Source organism: Melospiza melodia, chromosome 2 (assembly GCF_035770615.1).
Source record: "Melospiza melodia melodia isolate bMelMel2 chromosome 2, bMelMel2.pri, whole genome shotgun sequence".
Lineage (NCBI taxonomy): Eukaryota > Metazoa > Chordata > Aves > Passeriformes > Passerellidae > Melospiza > Melospiza melodia.
In genome coordinates, this window is record NC_086195.1 from 76892076 (window position 1) to 76912080 (window position 20005).

At 35.5% G+C, this 20005-nt stretch overlaps 1 protein-coding gene across 2 annotated transcripts in view; it reads left to right on the forward strand.

Annotated features, from left to right (window-relative positions):
- The window catches only part of DYNC2H1 (dynein cytoplasmic 2 heavy chain 1), a 143166-nt gene that overhangs the window by 95546 nt on the left and 27615 nt on the right, over positions 1-20005 (forward strand). For both annotated transcript variants that reach the window (XM_063148920.1, XM_063148921.1), the window contains exons 83-84: positions 13558-13674; positions 18934-19143. In XM_063148920.1, coding sequence (XP_063004990.1) covers positions 13558-13674; positions 18934-19143 — 327 coding nt within the window. The remainder of the gene's footprint in view (positions 1-13557; positions 13675-18933; positions 19144-20005) is intronic.

A 20005-nucleotide genomic window follows, 5' to 3' on the forward strand; every position in this document is an offset into this window, starting at 1 on the left:
AGCAACAAGAATTATCCTGTTCTGTACAGGATTTACCATACCTGCAACTAATATGACTTATTGCCAGTAACCACCTTAGGAGGATGAAATGAAAATGCAGAGGCATTGTTTTGTCTCCTTTCTTAGCACAGCAGACATATTCACTGCAGGCACTCTAGAGAGTGTAGCATGTGTTGAGTGATCCCAACAAATCCTGCCAAATGCAAATAACTGCAGCCTGTCAGTAGTAGCTATATATGATCACTCAACTGAGTAATCTAAACATTCTTCAATAATGCAATAAATTATTTTGAGAAAAAATACAGTCAGTAGCTGGCAAGTTGCACAAGATTCTTCAAATATGACTGACAATGATAATGAATATGGCTTGCACGTGGTTTGCTCATTGCTTTTTTCTGTATACAATACAATGTTTAATAATTCTAATAATATCTTGCCTCAGGAATTCTGCATTCTTTTACACATTGTAATGCTTCACAGAGAGTATCATATGAGATAGGTTAAGTCTCAGTAAGGTTGAAGATTAGGTTGTTTTGGATATTTTCATAAATGAATGAATACTCTCACATTATCATGCAAAGATAAAAGATAGTTACAGTCTATCTGTACTTGGACAGCATCTTGATTCTTTTATGTCCACCATCCCAGTGACAGCACAAGTGGAAGGCAAATCTGTGGATTTGCAGTAGCTTTTTATGACCTCCTGAGGTTGATTGTGCATGCCCGATTGAACTTGCTTTTTAAAGTGAATGGAGTAGTGTCTCAAGTGAGTGGGACCCCGTGCTGGAGCAGGGGAAGACAGTGAGGAGACAGAGACAATGTGTGATGAACTGACCACAGCCCCCATTCTCTGTTGCTCTGCACTACTTGGATTGGAGGAGGTAGAGATTTCAGGAATGAAGTTGAGCCTAGGAAGAAATGAGGGATGGTGAGAAGGGATTTGAAGATTATTTTCTCATTAACCTAATCTGATTTGATTAGCAATAAATTAAATTAATTTCCACAATTCAAGTCTGTTTTGCTAGTGATGCTTACTGGTGAGTGATCTCTCCCTGTCCTTGGCTCGACCCATGAACCTTTCCTTACATTTTCTTTTCCCTTTCCAGCTGGGAAGGGGAGTGATAGAACAGCTATGGTGGGCACCTGGTGGCTAGCCAAGGTCCACCCAATACACCTTCAAAATGCTTAAGGGCATCAGAGATTTAAAATAATCCTTTGGGACTCATCGCTGAAGAGTCCACAGACTGTAGCTTTTCACCAAATTTTTGAAGAAATACTACAAAAATTATCTATTTGTATATTTTATATATGAATTAAAAATTTTGAGGTCTGAATACTTATAACCTAAATATTAACTGGGTTCCAGTTCACTTCAACTGAACTTGCTAGAAGTATTTCTCTTCCTGTATTTTGTCCTTTGTAATTTTATTTGCTTTTCAACCACACCAGTGATACTCTGCAGTTTAGGTGGTTCAGATTTTGCTACAGAATTACTTGCTTTAAGAACCTTTTTCATACTAATTGTATAGTCTCAAATAGAATTCAAATTTGTGTATCATTTTCTGTGACAGGGTAGATGATACAAGGTAATTTATTTTTCTCAGATTTAATCTTTTAAATTTTCCTTCTTGCTTGGAAGTCACAAACTTTCCCTTTTATTTACCAGAACAGACATTTTTTTTTGGCTAGTCACTACACATTGGCAGTGAAACTAATATAATAGAAAAAAAATTTTCTAAGGATGATAGTCATCTAAAAATGCTTTATTGTTCTCAGAGTTATGTGCCTAATCTAATTGTTATCTAGGCTCCCTGTGTATTAGAGTCCAGCTCCAAGATACCAAATTCATACCTGCCAGGGTGTGAATTATGTAGATGTGTGAAATCCTGTTTCGTTCACTGATATTATCTTCAGTTAGTGTTTTAATATTTCTTAAAATACCTCCTGTGTTAACACCAAATATTTTATTTAGATGTTATTCTAACATTTCCCACAAGTCAATGGTATTTTAAAAACAGATATCGTTGAATTAGAGTTTATCTTTGGAGTACACAGGAAGTTTTTGTTAGATTTCTAGTTCAGCTCTTAGAGGATATTTTGTTTAAATCCTGCTGAAAGACTTCTGATGTATTTATTGATTCAAGCATCTTCAAATTCCCCTGACTGATATTGGAATTTCTTATGAGTTTGTTTTTCTTTAAAGTATTTAGGTACTGTGATAGAAAAATATGATAAGCCAAATTCAAAGCCAATTGAAATGAAAACAAAGAAACCCCAATGTAATACCTCTCAACTAGCTTCAATCACATGACTCTTATCCACCTCTTCTTAGCTAGTCATCCATTTTATTTTTTGTTACTAAAGAAAGACAAACAGCTACAGGGAATAATTTGTGCCAGTCTTAGATAGGCATCTGAAATAAAGGAGTGAATCACCTTTTGGAATTACCTATTTCTTTCCATTGACCTTTGAGTCAAGCTTTGTAATAATGTCAGCAGCATTTCTAATACTTGTATGATGAACATTTTCATGAGCATTGAAGAGATTAAAGAAAATACCTCTAACTATGAAGTGTTGCTTACTCAGAATACAGGAGGCTTTCTTTTCTTCTGAAAACTGGACTGCTTGAAAAATTAGATTTTTATTTGAACAGGATTTTGAAAATAGGTTTTTTTGCCATTTCTGCATTGAGTATTGTAAGAATGTAAATAGAGTTGTTACACTTGCATATCATATCTAAGTATTCAATTTCAAATTGAAAAGTTCAGGATAAGGAAGTGAAATTTCAAGCATCCTAAAGTATGCAAGTTATTGTGCTTGTCTCAAAAACAAAAAAGGGATTTTATTAATTAGTAGACATATTTTTTTGCTTGTTTCATTTTCCAGAGCAGTGAAAGACCAACACATTTCAAAATTTTATTTGTTCATTGCCAGTTTATTTCATTCAACTGCTAAAGCAAATGAATGGTTCCCACCATTATGCATCCTCAGGCAAGACTATCATTCACGTTAATGGCAGAGAGTGTGCTTGCGAGGCTTACCTTGTGAGACTTGCCCACCGTCGGCCAGGGTGCTGAGAGTGCACTCAACCTCCTCGTTGAGATCATTGATAATGATTTTAAACAGAATTGGCCACACTTTTGAGCATTGGGAACACCACTGGTGACCAGCCAACAGCTGGATTGAAGTCCTTGTTAGTGTATGAATGTGTTCATGTTCTTTGCATGGGATTTCCCAGTATTATCTGCACCTTTGCTTCCTACACCATGCACAGAGGCCTTAGAATACATGGTTTATGTACCATGCCTCACATGTTCTCTTACATTTGGTCAATGCCTCATGTTGTCTTTGAACTTTTTCATATGTGTTGAAACCCATTTCATCCCTAATTGTTTCCTTCTGGTCTTATCTCCACATGGGCTTTGACTTTTCTAATTTCATCTTGAATTGCCCAGCAGTTCTTTCACTGTTCTTGATTTTTCTTCTTATATGTTCCTTATTTTTTCACCTTTCAATCCACAGAGATACTCCATGCTTACTCAGTCATTTTGCTAAAAATTCTGGCCTTTCTACACAATGAGGGGACTTCTTCTGAAGCTTATTCAAAAATAATCTTTTATTTCTCCTTCTTAATCAACTGAAATTAATGTGCTGTCCATTCTACTGCCTCAAATTTTGCCTCTGCTTACTATACTGTATCATATTTTCCCTCTCCCTTATGGCCATTAAACTAGTGTCCTATTTCCATAATCCAAAATCTTAATTCTGTAGTTTACTTCATGGCTATCCTCAACATATATATAAATAGAAATAATAAATTTTACCTGCATTTGCAATGTGGGCTGTTAACCAGCACTTCAGAAATTGCCTTCAGTGAAGTCATCATTAATAATACAGCCTTTTCACATATATTTTGAAATTTAAATATGCAGAGTTGCAAATAATGGTATTTAGAGAGCTTCTGTGACTAAAAGATAACTCTTAATTTAAGATTTTGTAAGCTGTAATTCCCGTGAAAAATTTGTTGATGCAGTTCTTTGACATAGTATAAAGCTTTTATGTTTTTTCTTAATCTCAGTAAAAATCTCATCTTGCAGATCACTGCTATAAATATAAATTTGTTTTTGTACAGAGCTCCAGTGCACAGTATTATACTACAGGGAGTATTTAAAAATGCCTAGGAATGATCTGTGCCTGTATTCATACTTGTTTTCATGTGGGAGGAGTGACTGATACCCCAGAGGGCTGTGCTGACATTCAGTGAGACCTGGACAGGCTGGGAAGTTGGGCAGAGGGCAAGCTAATGCAGTTCAGCAAAGGCAAATGCAGGGTCCTGCACCTGGGGAGGAACAACCCCAGGCACCAGCAGAGATTGGGGGTGACCTGCTGGAGAGCAGCTCTGTGGAGAAGGATCTGAGGGTCCTGGTGGACAACAAGCTGTCCCTGAGCCAGCAGTGTCCTCGTGGCCCAAAAGGCCAGTGGGATCATGAGGTGCATCAGGAAGAACAGTGCCAGCAGGTCAGAGGAGGTGATTCTGCCCCTCTACTCAGCCCTGGTGAGGCACATCTGGGGTGCTGTGTCCAGGGCTGGGCTCTTCAGTTCAAGAAAGATGAGGAGCTATTGGAGGGGGCTCTAGGGAGGACTATGATGCCTGGGGGACTGGAGCATCAGTCTTACAAGGAAAGGCTGAGAGAGTTAGGTGTGTTTCACCTGGAGAAGGGACAACTGAGGGATATTATCAGTGTTTATGGATATCTTAAGGGTGGGTATCAAGAGGATTGGGGCCAGAATGTCTTCAGTGGTGCCCAGTGACAGGACAGGGGGCATTGGGCACAAACTGAATCACATGGTGTTCCATCTGAGGAAGAACTTCCTAAATATGAGGATGACATAAAACTGGAACAGGCTGCCAGAGAAGATGTGGTTGAATATCTCCTCTTCTGGAGATACTGAAAACCTGTCTGGAGGTGATGCTGTGGGGCCTGCTCTGGGTGAACCTGCTTTGGCAGGGGTGTTGGACTAGGTGATCTCTAGAGGTCCCTTCCAACCCCAGCCATTCTGTCATTCTGTGATTCATACATGACATTTCATACTCATCATGAATGGCAGCTGAATCATTTGAAAACTTGAGAGATTGTTCTAGCAGAAACTCAACATAGGGAATTAATATTCACACGTTACATCTACATGACTTAGAAATTATGGTATCTGAACAATGTCAAGTTTAAAACTCAGGCAAAAAACATGTTGCCAAATTAAATACTCCACAGGAATTAATACTTGCACAGAAATCTCTTACTGAATCATAGATGTGATTGCTTAAAGAGAAACAACAATTTCTTTAATGAAATCCATCAGAAATCAAAAGGACTAGCTAATTGACCCTTAGTGTAGTGACTAAGTACAGTATTTATTTAAAGTAAATACTCTTGCTCTTCTGTCTTACTTGAAAATGAGAAATTTTATAGGAAAAAAGTTACCTTTTTTATAATTATTTTTTATTATGTGATGGATATTTCTCAAGCTAAAATTAATATTAAACTAATAATGAAGAACAGTGTAGAGCAATCTAGTAAAGTAGACAAGGTACAAATCAAGGTCAGGAAACATGAAGCAAATTTTGCCTCATTAAATGTAATTGCAATGATCTCACTGACTGCAATAAAATAGCTTTTTACATTTTTTTTTTAACTTAGTTTATGATGTACTTTTATTTTCAGCAAGTCACTGGATGATTCTGTACCTCTTCTTGCTATTCCTTGAATATCCTTATATTTAGATTAAACTGCTCTCTGGCTTACTAAAACTGATCAGATATATGGTTCCAGTGATGCTTTTTGCCTTGTTTCTGACAGCAAGAGACAGAAGGTGTGGGGGAGGGTATATGAGGACACTGGCAACTCTCAAATTGCAGGATCATGCTTGAGTTTGTACACCAAAAACCCACAGTTGTCATTACCCAAGTAAGATAAAAAAAAAGTTAGGGTATGTCCACCCAATATTTCAGTCATACATCTGACTGCAGAATTTCTACTGTTTATAGAATAGGTGGGCTGTGGTGTGTGATTTTTTTTTCAAGGTGCAGCTGTAATGATAGCTGTAGCTTCTTGATTGTTTGTCAACAGACACAATTTTCTCTTTCATAATCCAGCTCAGCAGGACTCAGAGCATGAATTTTATATTTACTGTTCCTCCACAATTCTAATTATGCCACATAGAGTAATATGTGTATAATTATTGAAAAGTATTTTTACTATTGAAAAACAGTTTGTATTATTATTGAAAATCTTATCTTATTACTATAGATTCCAGATGAACATGAATTTATTTTCCTAAAATAATTTAGCAATTATATAACCTTTCAATTGTTCAGAGCATTTAATTGCTGACATTTATTACATCCCACATCACAAATACATGACTAACAGTCTCTAGTAGAAACTGATGAGTAATGTCAACCTGTATTTATTACCCTGCAACTGAGAGATCTGAGTACTTAAAAGGAATTTTGATATATGGGACGTATTTTCAATACACCTGTGGTGATGCATGAAAGAAATGTGCTGTGCCATTAATGGAGTGGAAGCCACAGTACTGTGCTCTAACAAAAAGAGGTAGAAAACATCTCTTTACCAATTTAGTGAATCAATGTAATGCTTCAAATAACCTTATTAATTCTCATAGGACTGTTGCTGTGTATATGAAAATATATTTGTGGTGCTCTGCATATGAGAAGTTTGTTCTCTTCAAAAAAACAGCTCTCATTTTCCAGTCTCCTTAAATTTTGTCAGGGTGTGTGATTAGTTAAGGTCAACCAGCTCTTCTGGCACTCCTTTTAGCTTCATGGTCTCCAGGTAATGTGTATCCTGTCGACTTCTATGAAGTAAACCTCTTAGTTATTCTTTAGGAGAAGGTTCAGCTAGGGCTTGTGCTGTCCATATACAGCATGCTGTTGACTTTCTTCCTTTCTCCCCTGAAGCCCTGCTATATAGAAGGTCTTCCTATTGTCAGAGGTATGTGATACATGATCCTCTTCTGTATAAAGGAAGATACAGGCATGGTGAATCTTTGCCCATTTACTTTGTGTTTGATTGAGAAGGCAAGTATCTGTAGAGAGTCCAGCCCTACTTCAGATCCTTAATGATTGAAAGTACATCTTTGAGGTGGCCTTGATGGAACAAGAAAAGAGCAGGCATAGACAGACCTACACTGTCTGTTACTGATCCACATGCAGTAGGAATGATTTGCTTACAAGTGCCATTTAAGTACCTTTATCCTAACAGCATCCATGGATCCTGTGCTTACAGAGGGGGTAAGGGACACAGGCAGGGACTGAAAGTCAGAGAGGTTTCAGTGCCAGTTGAGTCTTAGGCTCCGTTCTCAGCAATGAGGGAACAGCAGCCAAGCTGTGAGAAGCAGGATGGAAGCGTGTAGTTCTGGCAGAAGGGATGTCACACAGAAACCTGCTCCCTCTTGTGACACAGTAAAGACACAGTTGCCCTGCACTAGTTAGTACTTTCACAGTATTTACCAGAGTAATTAAGCTATAGCTTCATATTTTACTTTGAGCTCTAAAGTCTTATAAAACCAGAAATATCTCCTTAAACAGCTGTGTAAAGGGATATATTGTTTCATTCAGAGAAATGGAGCGTAGAAGTTCTGTGCTAATACTACATCCTTTCAAAACTGGTAGATGGCAGTAGAGTATCTGCTTTGACATCTGTAGATTTACAGAGGACTTTGCTTGATTTTCGTACAAAAATAAAAATTCTTTTTTATATGTTCCATAATCTTGAAAAAAAATAGCAGTTATCTGCTAGCAAATCTCTCCAGCTTTGAATTCTTAGAACAGTAATCATACTAAGTTCAAAAATTATCTGATTTTTTTTAAATTCACTGTCAGAATTTCACAAGATATTTTTGACTGTGTTACTTTCCTCTTTTCAAGGCTTAATAATGTGTATAAAATTTGATTTGATTCTTAAGTGAATACAAGTTTTAGATGTAAGTCTGCATTTATTATATATTGTATTTGTGAAGGAGCATTTTTTGCAGTAGCGTGAATGACTGAAAGCATGACTTTGTCTTGTGCATCAGTAAAGAACAGAAATAGATTTGTGTTCCTAGAAATGTCTTCTCTAAGTTTCAGAGAAGGAAAAATTAAAATCTGAACAGTTCCGCATTTTTATTTGTTTCCATGAATTTTAATTTTCAGGTAAAACATTACTTTTTTAGTAGTTCCATAGAAAGTTGCACGGGAATATTCATTATCTTTATAGCTTTCCATTTTGTTCATTATCTCACATAATTTGTCTAGATACACGTTTTCTACTCTAATGTGTTGGTCAATATAGCAGCATATGTCTGTAGATGCACCCAAAAGCGTGTAATGATTAAAAAGCTGAGATGCACAAGCAATTTAATATCTGGGTAAATAAATATTGTCATTCTTAGTTTGACAACCCCACCTTTCTTAATATATGCAATTTGTATTTTCCTGTGCTCATAACTCAGAAAAAAACATACAGTGCATGAATTTTCTATTAAGAATAGAGAAAATACTTGGTAGCATTTTCTCTAGTCTGTTCATCAGTATTCGAGTAATTGTTCACAAATAAATTGCTCTATTGAATTTTTTATTTAAATACTGTTGTGATTAGCTAGCCTTACTTAAAACAGACAGATTCTACCAAGAATTTCGATTCTGAATAATCTTCTTGCCCCTCTTTAAACAGACCATTTTTTGTGATTGCTTTTATATTTTTATTATCTCTTTTTCTATCTCTCTCATATTTTCATGAAGGTACTGCTTTCCTGCTTAATGGTAGATTTGCATTTGGTGTGAACTAGCACAAAATGTAAGAGCTTTTAGTGTATAATATATAAAAAGGATACATTGCAATAAGAAAGGGGAACATTCAAAGGTTAGGTATTGTAAAAGTATTCTTACTTTGAGTACCCTGTATTCTACATCTGTGATTGAATTTTCAGTTCCGTTAGTACTATAAGTACATACCTGGGTTAGAGTGCAAAGAATAGGATTCCACAGACCTGGATGTATGCATCTGTGCTGGTCACTTGTGATCTCACTGTGTGCTCATCATGTAGAAACATCATGTTTAAGGCAAGCTTAATGTAGAGTAAGTTTTGAAGTTTATGATAGGTTAGGCTGATGCTATTGTATATATATTACATTGAGAGAAAATTCTTCTCAAGTTTTGTAGCTAGGTTTCCAGGAAATTAAATTAAAAGCCTCGTTCTAATTTCTATGGCATAGACCCATCTGTCTGAGGTACCTATGTATAGAACTTAGTTTTCCTATGTGCTCAAAAGAGAACCTTTTAAATGCAAGTTATCCCACTTAAGATCTATCTACTGATTATTTAGGGAGGCTAAGGCTAAGGTGATAATATTTTGGAGTAAGTTTTAAGTAAGCTTCAAATAAGTGTCTAAGGATAGGTAAGGGTGAGTTTGTGCTTGCCTAGTGTGACTGTAACATGCCCTCTTTCAACCCAAGAGTTGTTTCATCTTCTTAAACACAGATTCCTAATCATGTTCCCTTTGTCATCTGAACCAAGGTCTCCTTCCTTCTAGGTACTAGTCTATGTGTTCATTCCTGTCCTGTCCCTTTGGTTTTCATATATACCCCTGAAATGTGTTCCTGATAGTCCTTTTCCTTTTAAATCCAGTTTCCCTTCCAACTGAAAACTTATTTCTGTTGCCTGAAGGTGAAAATACTTAAGTGGAGCAATTGCAAACAAACCACAATCCTTTTGACACTTCTGTGATACACCTGAGAATTCTAATAGCGTGATATATCCCACTCATGATTTTATTCTGGTCCTTCCCAGTATTAACACATTCTTTGTCCCAGTCCATTCGACTCTTATTTTTACAGGACATAAACCAAAACAAGAAAAGTCCAGATTTGATTTTAAGGGAAACCTTTTAATTATTAGGGTAGTAAAGCAGTGGAAGAGGTCATCCTGAGATGTTCTTCAGTCTCTGTATTTGAGATTTTTCAAAACCAGATAAAGCCCTGAGCAACCTGGTCTGGTTTTAAAGCTCATCATGCTTCCAACCGGAGATTAGACTAGAGACCTCCCTAGCTTCTTTCTAGTGTTAATTGTTCTATGATCCTATTTAAAAAAATATATTTCCCTTTTCATTTTCATAACAACCAGATAGAGACTGATTTGAGAGAAGAAAGTAAACATTTTCTCAAGCTTTAGCTGATTCAAAGTAGTATAGACTAGTCAACCCTGTAAGGAACTTCACTGGGATTTGTGAGAATGAAGTATTTGCACCATTCAAGTTCTAATATCAAACTTGTAATCATACTTAAATAGTAATATGTGTTACTATTTTACAATCTGTAATTCTTTCCTGAATTCGGACAGATGTCCTGCCATTAAATTTGTAGCCCATTAGCAAAAGTTTGGGGTGTTGAAGCAGTTCAAAAGTTAACCTGAGTCTTTTGACATGAATCAAATGTATTTTCATCTGTGTCTTGAACGTGAATGATTATTGTAGGTTAAAATTTTGAAAAAAAAAATCAGGCTGAAAGAGCTACCAGTACAAAAAGTTTCAGCCTAACCCATAAATTTAAAAAAAAATTATGGTGAATTGAAAACTGTGCTGTCATGGAAACTTTAGGAGTAAAGTATGCTACCATCATGCCTGCTATACCTGAGAAAAGAAATGGGATGAACTGTAAAGAGTTAATGATGTTACATGAACATTTGATGAAGATCATTGTATATTACAGTACTCCAGAACACAGAGAGTTAAGACTTGATTTCTTTTGATTCTGTACCTTTAATTTAAGTGTTTAAATTTTGATAATGATAACCCAATATTTTTGAACTACTTTGATGAAATACACAAAGCAGAAACACATATAGGCACAATGAAGGAAAAAAAATTCAAATAAAGAATAGGTACTGTATTTCCTATTTAAACTATATTGACAAATTTTATAATTAGATAATTAGAAAAAGACAGCTAACACTGTAGAGTAGAGATAGAAAAATACTTTAATTACTTACCTTGCAGTCACTACGTCTCAAACTCATTTCAGCTGTATGGAGATGCATGTTTGTACCTCTAAAGGCACTTTGAAAATGAATACCAGAGTTAATGTTTTCAGTCCCCCATATTCACAAAGCAATCATATAAACATTTTTCAGCTTTATAGTATGCACTATATGCAAGTTTATATGAAGTACCACATTCTGAATTACCAGTTAAAGTGTATTTCATATCAATGTTTTATTGCTTAGCAAATGATGGCAGGCAACTACCCAAAAACAAATTAAAAGATACAAAACTATAGCTGAAAGAATGATATCTGGAAGGCACAAATGTGTGTTTATTATCTGTATTGCTTGTCAGAACATTTGCATATGTGCAGAGTGAAAATGAGGAAGAATAGCTAGAATGATAAAGATACTATGATCAAAACATTCATCAGAGAAATTAATTTTTCGCTAAATTAAACAAGAATCTTTTTTGATATACACAATAGCTGGGTTACACAAAGGATTATGAAAGTTTAAAATTAAGTTATGAGAATGGGAGGGTGAAATGTTATTTTATGTAACAGAAGCTATAAAGAGCAGTAGCTCGTATTTTCATTTTAGCTACTAGAATACTGCCAGAAGCCCTTTTAGGCCTTTGCATACACTGCTGCTTTTAAACTCAGATGAGGTTTGGCTTTCCTTACCTGACCCCAACACAACTGAGCAATGCCTTTCTACTCTTGCCGGGTAGTCCATCCTTGTCCCCATCTTCTGTGGGGGACTTCACTGCAGCTTTCAGCTTCCTGGCAAGGGGAAGAGGAGGGGCAGACACTGATCTCTGCTCTGAGGTGACAGTGACAGGACCTGAGGGAACAGCCTGAAGCTGTGTCAGGGGAGGTTTAGGTTGTCTGTCAGGAAAAGGTTCTTCACTCAGGGCGTGGTTGGGCACTGAACAGGCTCCCCAGTGGAGGTGGTCACAGCACCAGCCTGACAGAGTTCAGAAAACGCCTGGTTTGACTCTTGGGGATGTCCTGTGCAGAGCCAGGAGTTGGACTTCAGTGATCCCTGTGGGTCCCTTCCAACTCAGCATATTCTAGGATTTGAGGTCACTAACTTCCTTTACATCCATGATGATCTTCTGTCATGATTGTTCTTTGACTTGCTTATCATGCTTGTTTCCTCTGCATCAGAAAGAACTGGTTTTGTGCCTTGAGAATTTTTTTCTGGAGGATTGACCAGCTCTCTTGGCCCCTCTTTGCTCTTCAAAACAGTTGCCAACTGCTTTCTGCTAAAAAGATCCCTGACTAAGCTGAAATCTACTCTCCTACATTCTGAGACTGTGATTCTACTACTGCCCTTAAATTATTCTTTCAGGATTTTAAACCACAGTCTCATGGTCAGAGCTTGTTTATAGAAGTTGAAATGATGGTTGCGTGTACTATCATCTTGTAGTGCTTCACAGTCCCTATCAAGGCTGATAAATAGGAAGGAGAGGTTTGCTTCAGTGAAAGAAAATGAAAAACAAAAGAAAGCACTTCATCATTGCACATCTTTCAAGACTAGAAAATAAGTCAAATCCCCTCAGAAAAACAACTTGACTTTCTCCCTCCGTCTGTGTTACAATTAAATGATTCTGAATGATTAATACATTTTTGCTGTGAAGCTTAATTCTTTATTTTCAAGTGAAAGAGGAGAGAATTAATAAGTTGTTCTCTAACATGCCTTGCAAAAATACTTTGTGAAAAATAACTAAAATTTAATGAAAATGCCTCAAAAATACCAGGGGGGTTATATACAGTTTAACAGACGGACTGCAGTATCACTGAAGAATTTTAATTTCAGTGGTCTTTGTTCCAAATGTATGGATGTATTTTATCGGTTGATTTGCAAACTTACTAGGGTTGCTTACATTAAAAGGCAGTTGTACCTAATGAACTAGAAGCTCCCCTCCTATTTGGAAGGTTTGCAGTTATTTTTTTAATTTCATGCTTTGTTTTTTTAATAGTAATGCATTTAAAGAGGTTGAGGTGGCATGAATATGTAAATAAGAGATCCTGGTCAGATCAGATTGAATTTCCTATAATTGTCTCAAGTTTTGGTGTGTGATAGTTATTGTATGTATTTAGTAACATATTTTGGGAGTTTGTTTCCCCTTAAAATTTTAGTTACAGATGGAGCCTAGTTAAAGGCAGAGCTCAAGTTTTGTCTCTAAATTTTGTGGAAAAGAGGCTTTTTGTTAACTTATGCATCTCATTAGTTTTTAAATTATAATTGGACGAAGACAATTATTATGATAAGACAATATGTAGGGATTTTTTTTAGGTTTAATGTGAATGAAGTTCAAGTGTTCATATGAATGAAGTTCATGTGTTGTTCTTGAATATGGATATTGTTTGTGTTTTGATCAGTCATTAGGTATGCAGGAAAGGACAGTTCATAGATAAATTGAAGAGTATTTGCTAGTGTATGGCATTTTTGTACTAAAAGAAGTTTGTTTATCTTTCTTCAAGAATGCATTTGTATTCTCATCACTCAGGTCATTTCCCAGCTTCGGATTCTGAGTAGGTCAGTAACTGCTGGCTGCAAATTTGACAGAGAAATATGGTCAACAGAACTTTCTCCTGTTCTCAACCTATGGAAGAAGCTTAATCAGGTAGGACTGTACCTAATTTGAAAAGAGGACTTTTTTTTTTTTCTGGTAAATACATTAAAAATATAGTCTAATGAATTATCTCAAGTGTTGAAACATAAGAAGAGAAAAAATAAATTAAATGCATTTGAGGTAGAAAGTACAGTGTTAGGTGCATAATTAGCTGTGAAGTCTGTATGTGATGCAACAGGCTATCACCTTTTTTCTCCATATGGAAGTGAGATCACACTCAAAACATAAACTAGCATCCTTTGTGTGTTTCCAAGGAAAATGCTAGTGCACTTTAGATTTTTATTTAGTTTCTTCATTTATCTGATATTCACAAGGTGTTTTTTAATGATTTCAAATACAATGACATATTAATAGTGTTGAAATATGGTGTTAGCTTTAAACTGAGGTTCATGAAAATCCCCTCTGCAGTATCCAGTATCACTCTCTTTAAGTTCCTTTGTTAGTCTTGCTTAGTTCGGTTTGTTAGTGTTTTTTAACTTATATTGTAAAGCTTGGTTTCCACCCATTGAATTCTTATTCCCGGCATACATTTAGATATGATGTGTGTGAATGCAGACAGTATGCATACTTGGGAAGGATCTCTCCCACCTCATGCTAGGTGCCCACTTGGACATTAGGCCATTATTTTGTCTCCTCAATGATCAAGTAAAAGATCAAAAGATGTTGTGGCCTAAAACTGTGTCTTAGTCTGTCTCTACAGTGTGGGTACACACCCACACTGTAATGGGAAAAACCTTTCCCTTTACTCAAATGACCACATGCATAGAAGTGACATGAGGTACACATTAGAATTTACCATAACATTTTCGAGTATCTCATTGAATTCTCGTCTAATCCATGTAGGTAGGTCTAGGTTAGATATTAGGAAATTCTTTCCTGAGAGGGTGGTAAGGCTCTGGTACAGGTTTCCCAGAGAGCTAATGGATGCTCCGTCCCTGAAATATTCAAAACCAGGTTAAATGAGCAGCCTGGTCTACGGAAGGTATCGCTGCCTGTTCAGGAGGGCTGGAACTAGATTATCTTTAGGGTCCTTTTCAACCCAAAACATTCAAGGATTCCATATTAACTTGAAGTTTCTTTGATTTTCTAAAGGTTTTATGCCAATAGCAGATAATTAAATTAATCTTTTGAATATATCCTTTAGAATAGGATAGCTTTAATCCTTTTATATCTTATAAAAGGATAAAACCTTTTATAGGTTTTATTTTTTGTGTCGGGGACATTTTCTTGAGTGTTTAAAAAAAATTTGAATAATAATATTTTTATCAAAATTAGTTTTCATTATCTGTTCAACCAGTAATTGCTTCCAGCTTTGAAAAGGCCTGGATATTTTTAATATTTTACAGACATTGCATGCAGTACTACATTCTCATTCTAGATTGATAGTTCAATGAAGGCATCATCTTTGTTTGCAGAATTTTTAAAGACCTGGAAATTGGAATGAAGAAGATAGTTGAATTGCTGCTTAAGTTAATAATCATAAATTATTTTATTTATGCATGAATGGGCAGAGAATATGAAATTAATACAGTATCCCAGATATAAAGAAGTAAAATTTAAAAAAAAGTATTCCTGGAGTCTGGAAAAGAAACTTATTCCAGAGGCAAAAAGACCCTCAGAAATTTGTTAATATGTAGACAACGATTAAGTTGTTTTGAACGTTTTTATTCCCATGTTGAGTGTGTCAATCAAGAATTAACTAAAAAACGATTATCTTACAAATACCTTGAAAACAGTTGTTGTACATCTATGTACTGAAAATTCTGAAATTCAACAAAATTTACCATTTGACATAAGTATATCCTATAGAATTTACATCTCAATGATTGATCATAATCTTGCAGTGTGGACATATTTTTCTCTTTGCACTCTTAATGAAACTCCAAAAGCCAACTGAACCTGATCCACGCAGAAGCACCGGGAGGAAGTGCTAAGGAACAGCAGTGAGCAGTTCCCTGCAGCTGGGGGAAGGATGCTCCCATTTTCTGACCTCATCTGTTGTTTAGGCAGTTTTTCTGCCTTCCAGGTGCTCAGCTGTGGGACGTTGTGGAAAGCCTGCTGAGGCTGGTCTGGCCCTCAGACTGTGACCCCTTGGAGCTTCATATGCTCCACACTACCCCTGGCACTTGGCTGGAGTCTATGTGGAAAAGCTGCAAGGGGTCATATTCTTGGATGGAGACTGGATACAGATCTGGGCAATCTGCTGTGGCTTTGAGCACCTGGCAATCTCCAGAGGTTCCTTCCAACCTTCAGCTTTGTGGTTCTGTGAATAGCAGTTATTTTTGTTCAGTTTTCAGAGCCTATATTATTCTTCATGGCCAAACAGCAAAAATGGCAGATATGCTTTGGAAATTTTAGCTTTTTTCAGTTTAGACATTTCTAAATGAAATATGATTCTTCTACATTAATAGGGTGTCAAGGAACTTACATGCTTTTCAGAAATATTTCTGGTAATTTGCAGGGCTTCATTTTTTCTCTCAGATCATGCATGATACAAAACCCTGTTAATTGTTGCTACCAATTATTCAGGTATCCTGAAATTATTGAACTGGGAGGTTTATTATTCTTTATCTATATATAAGAATAGAATCATGGCAGTTGCCTCTCCTTATTCCACTGATTATTAGTCTAGCCAGAATTCAGACTGAAATTTTTAATTGAATTTTATTTAAATGAAATAGATACTTAAAATGAGCTTCAAATAATTTTGCATCTGTGTTGAAATTACAAAAGCAAAGCCATTCTGAACTTATGCAGAATGTCATGACCTTTTCACCTGTATTAGCCTCATTTGAAAACATACATATTAATTCTTCTGATTGAAAACATCCTTGTAATGAATACTGTCCTAAAACAGCTTTTACAGTGTTTTGCAGCATGATTTAATGACATCTTGACACTTACCAAATTAATTAAACTCTCTTGAACCTGCCATTTAGTTTGAAGTCCAGCTCCTGGCACTGTGCAGAAGAGCCCCAAGAATCACACCACGTGCCTGGTACCTCATTAGCTATCTCAGCTTTAAAAAAACAACAGGGACTTTTCCATGAAGGAAAATCAGTGAAACAGAAATATAGGGTCATTCTTTATTTTATTTTCAATGATGAAAACCATGTGAAAAACAGTGAGAGGCTAATATCTAAAACAAATAGGCAGAGAGTCTCGAAGGAGGAGGCAAAACAGGTACATCAAAAGGGCAAGGGGGATTTCTAAAACCCATCACCACCACCACCACCAAAACTGCTTTTTGAATCAAATGCAGAACTAGTAAAGGTATATAAGTTTATTTTCATTGCATTTGTTAACATTTCTGAGGAGGCAGTTTTCAGGACATACTGGAGTTTGCAAAAGCTTGCATTTAAGAAGGTAACAAAGTAAAGCTCTGGGACACTTTAGGTGAGACTTTATGAAGTCTTATATTATACTAAGATAGCAACATATGCAGAACTGAAAGAGGGGAAATTATCAACATCTGAAAACACACCTGATTAATATTGGTAGCAAGATACAGTATTTGATATTAAAGATTAGAATCTACCTTCAGTTTCTTATGATTAGGAAAAACACCCAGTACTTCAGCAGTTTTTTGTCTTAATTCCCAAGCAGGTCATGAGCATACACATATTTTAAAACCTGATGTGAGTTATATACATAATGGATTTTAAGAAAATATAATAGAACATTAAATGTATAAGCTGATATTGGTATTTATGTTTAATTTTCCTATGGAAATGATAGATGGGTTGTTTCAACAAATGCTCAATGGAAAGCACTAGAAAGAGTGATGAAATGAATCTGAAATTCATAGGAGACTCTTATTGTAAAGGACAATATTGAGGAACTTAAAGGACTTCTTTTTCAACAAGCTTTTGTGAATTATGAGAGTGTCAAAGATGGAGCAAAGCCTCCAAGGTGGAATGTCTTGGGTTTTCTTTATTTTGTGCAATTAAACACTTCAATAAGAAATTATCAGCTAGCTTATGCTAGTTTTGTGTTACATTTTACATATCCTCAGCAAATCATGGTCTCAGAAAAACTGATGTGAAACTGGTACTGTGATTTTTTAATGCATGCAAAGAAAAAATGCAAAGCATAACAATTGTAAATACTGCATGCTTTGGCACTTGGATCAGTAGCTTTCTTGTATACCTTTTTAACAGTGTTGGAAAACTTTATCCTTAATTTTTTTGTTGGTCAGTCATAAGCCAAAGTATTGCTCATTCATTTAGCTTTTCTCATATTTTAGCTTGGTAGCTGAGTGGAATATGAGCTTGAAATTAAAAATGTAAATGTTCTGCCAAATACATAGTGCCTGGGAAAGATTATAGAGGTAAATATCTTGTGCCTTCTGAAAAGCAAGTTGCCATGTGACAATTCAGAAATTTATTTAACCTGAAAAATAATCAAAACTTGTTATTTTAAAAAACGTATTTTAGAGAAAATAAAATCTGATTTTATCTTTCCTAAATTGCTAGAAACTGAAATACCAAAACATTTTTTCCCATTGGCTAAGGTTTACTTTTAGCATTTGTGCCTCATAGAATTTTAATTTTCTAAAAGGTTTTTAATTTTATAACTGGAATTCTTTGCAGCATCTTGCCACATTACAGTTTGGCAGTTTCCAAACACATGCAAAAATATATTTATGTAATAAGTTGCATATGAATTAAGATTTGCAAAATTGCACCATCTCTTAAAATTATTGAATAAATTTGGATTTTTAGTGACTTTATTGGAAGGGAAGTGAATAGTAAAAATGGCAGTGTAAGAGCATCGGTACTTCTCAGAGTCAAGTTACTCTAGATTTACACATAAAATGATATTTATTTTGTGTTTATAGTATTTAATTCAATTCCATGTTGAACTAGTCTCAGGAAGCAAGAACTGGCAACATAGTTTACAGTACCCAGTAAAATTTTGTTGTGCTGAGTACACTACTGCTTTTTATATTAGCACATTAATACTAAAAGCAGTGATTCAGCTAAGGGAAGATCTTTCAGCAATTCAAGAACTTTTGAAGTAACTGGATAGACAGACTTGTTTCAGAAGAGTGGTGCCTTTATTGAATATGTCACAGACAGTACTGAAAGTATCACTGTAGTTATAATTCAGTACCAGAAAAGAGATGATACCACTACTATTTCAAAGCTAATAAGGTCATATGAAGTATCATGAATAAATAAATTATGTGTTGTACAACACTATAATTTCCCTGAGTTTATTAACTGGATATCCCTTGTTTTTCCTTAGAATTCTAACCTGATCCATCAGAAGGTGTCTCCTCCTGCAGAACAACAAGCATCTCCAATCTTAGCGTTCATTACCCTGGAGCAGTTCAATGCCATTCGCCTTGTGCAGAGCGTCCATCAGTCACTTGCTTCTTTAAGTAAAGTCATCAGAGGCACCTCGCTGCTGAGTTCTGAAGTACAAAAACTAGCAAGTGCTCTGTTAAACCAGAAGGTAAGTCAGTTTGTGATGAATATATATTATAATAAGCATTGAAAAAACCCAAGTAAACTGAACTAGTAGTCATTTCCATGTTCTAAATTTTTTTATTGATACTCTAAAATTGAGTTCTTTTAAATGTAGAAACTCTAAAACAAAACCCGTTTTTTCTGTACATTTTTCAGAAGTATTTGCAGAATCTTCTGAATGTATTACTCTCCTATCAAACTTTCTCTAAAAGACAAATCCAATAAGTTTAGAAGTTGTGGAATACTATTTCAATTTCAAATACCAAGTCATGCTAGATAAGTCAAATACTATTAGCCAGTAGAATATATAAACCTGTCCCCTTACTTAGTTTTTATATTTTCTTAAAATTTAAATTGTAATAATAGTTCTCTTTGCATTTATTCAGTATGGAGTATTGCCATACCTCACCAGAAAAACTGTGCCTGTCATACCAACCTATCATCTCACCCTATATTATTGAGATACAAGAAATCAGTCAGAATTATATGTACTTTCTCCATATCTTTTGGTATTACGCTGGGCATGTTTATAAACTGATACAATTAGTGACAGCAAATATACATGCTCTTTCATTAATATCTAGATAATTGAGTTAAAAGATAGTCAAACATTGATGTGACATGAAGCTCTGGTTTCGTTTTGCCTCCAGCAACTGATAAATTCTGTCAATGCAAATGCATAGATAATGAGATTGCTTCTGCAATGAACAATAATTCCTATTAACATCCTATTTATCTTCATGTGACAAACAAGTGCTGTTGAAAAGACTGTTATGCATTTATTGATAAATCAAATTCTAATCAAAACAATAATTGAATTTCTTGTCATTTCAGATTCACAAGACAGC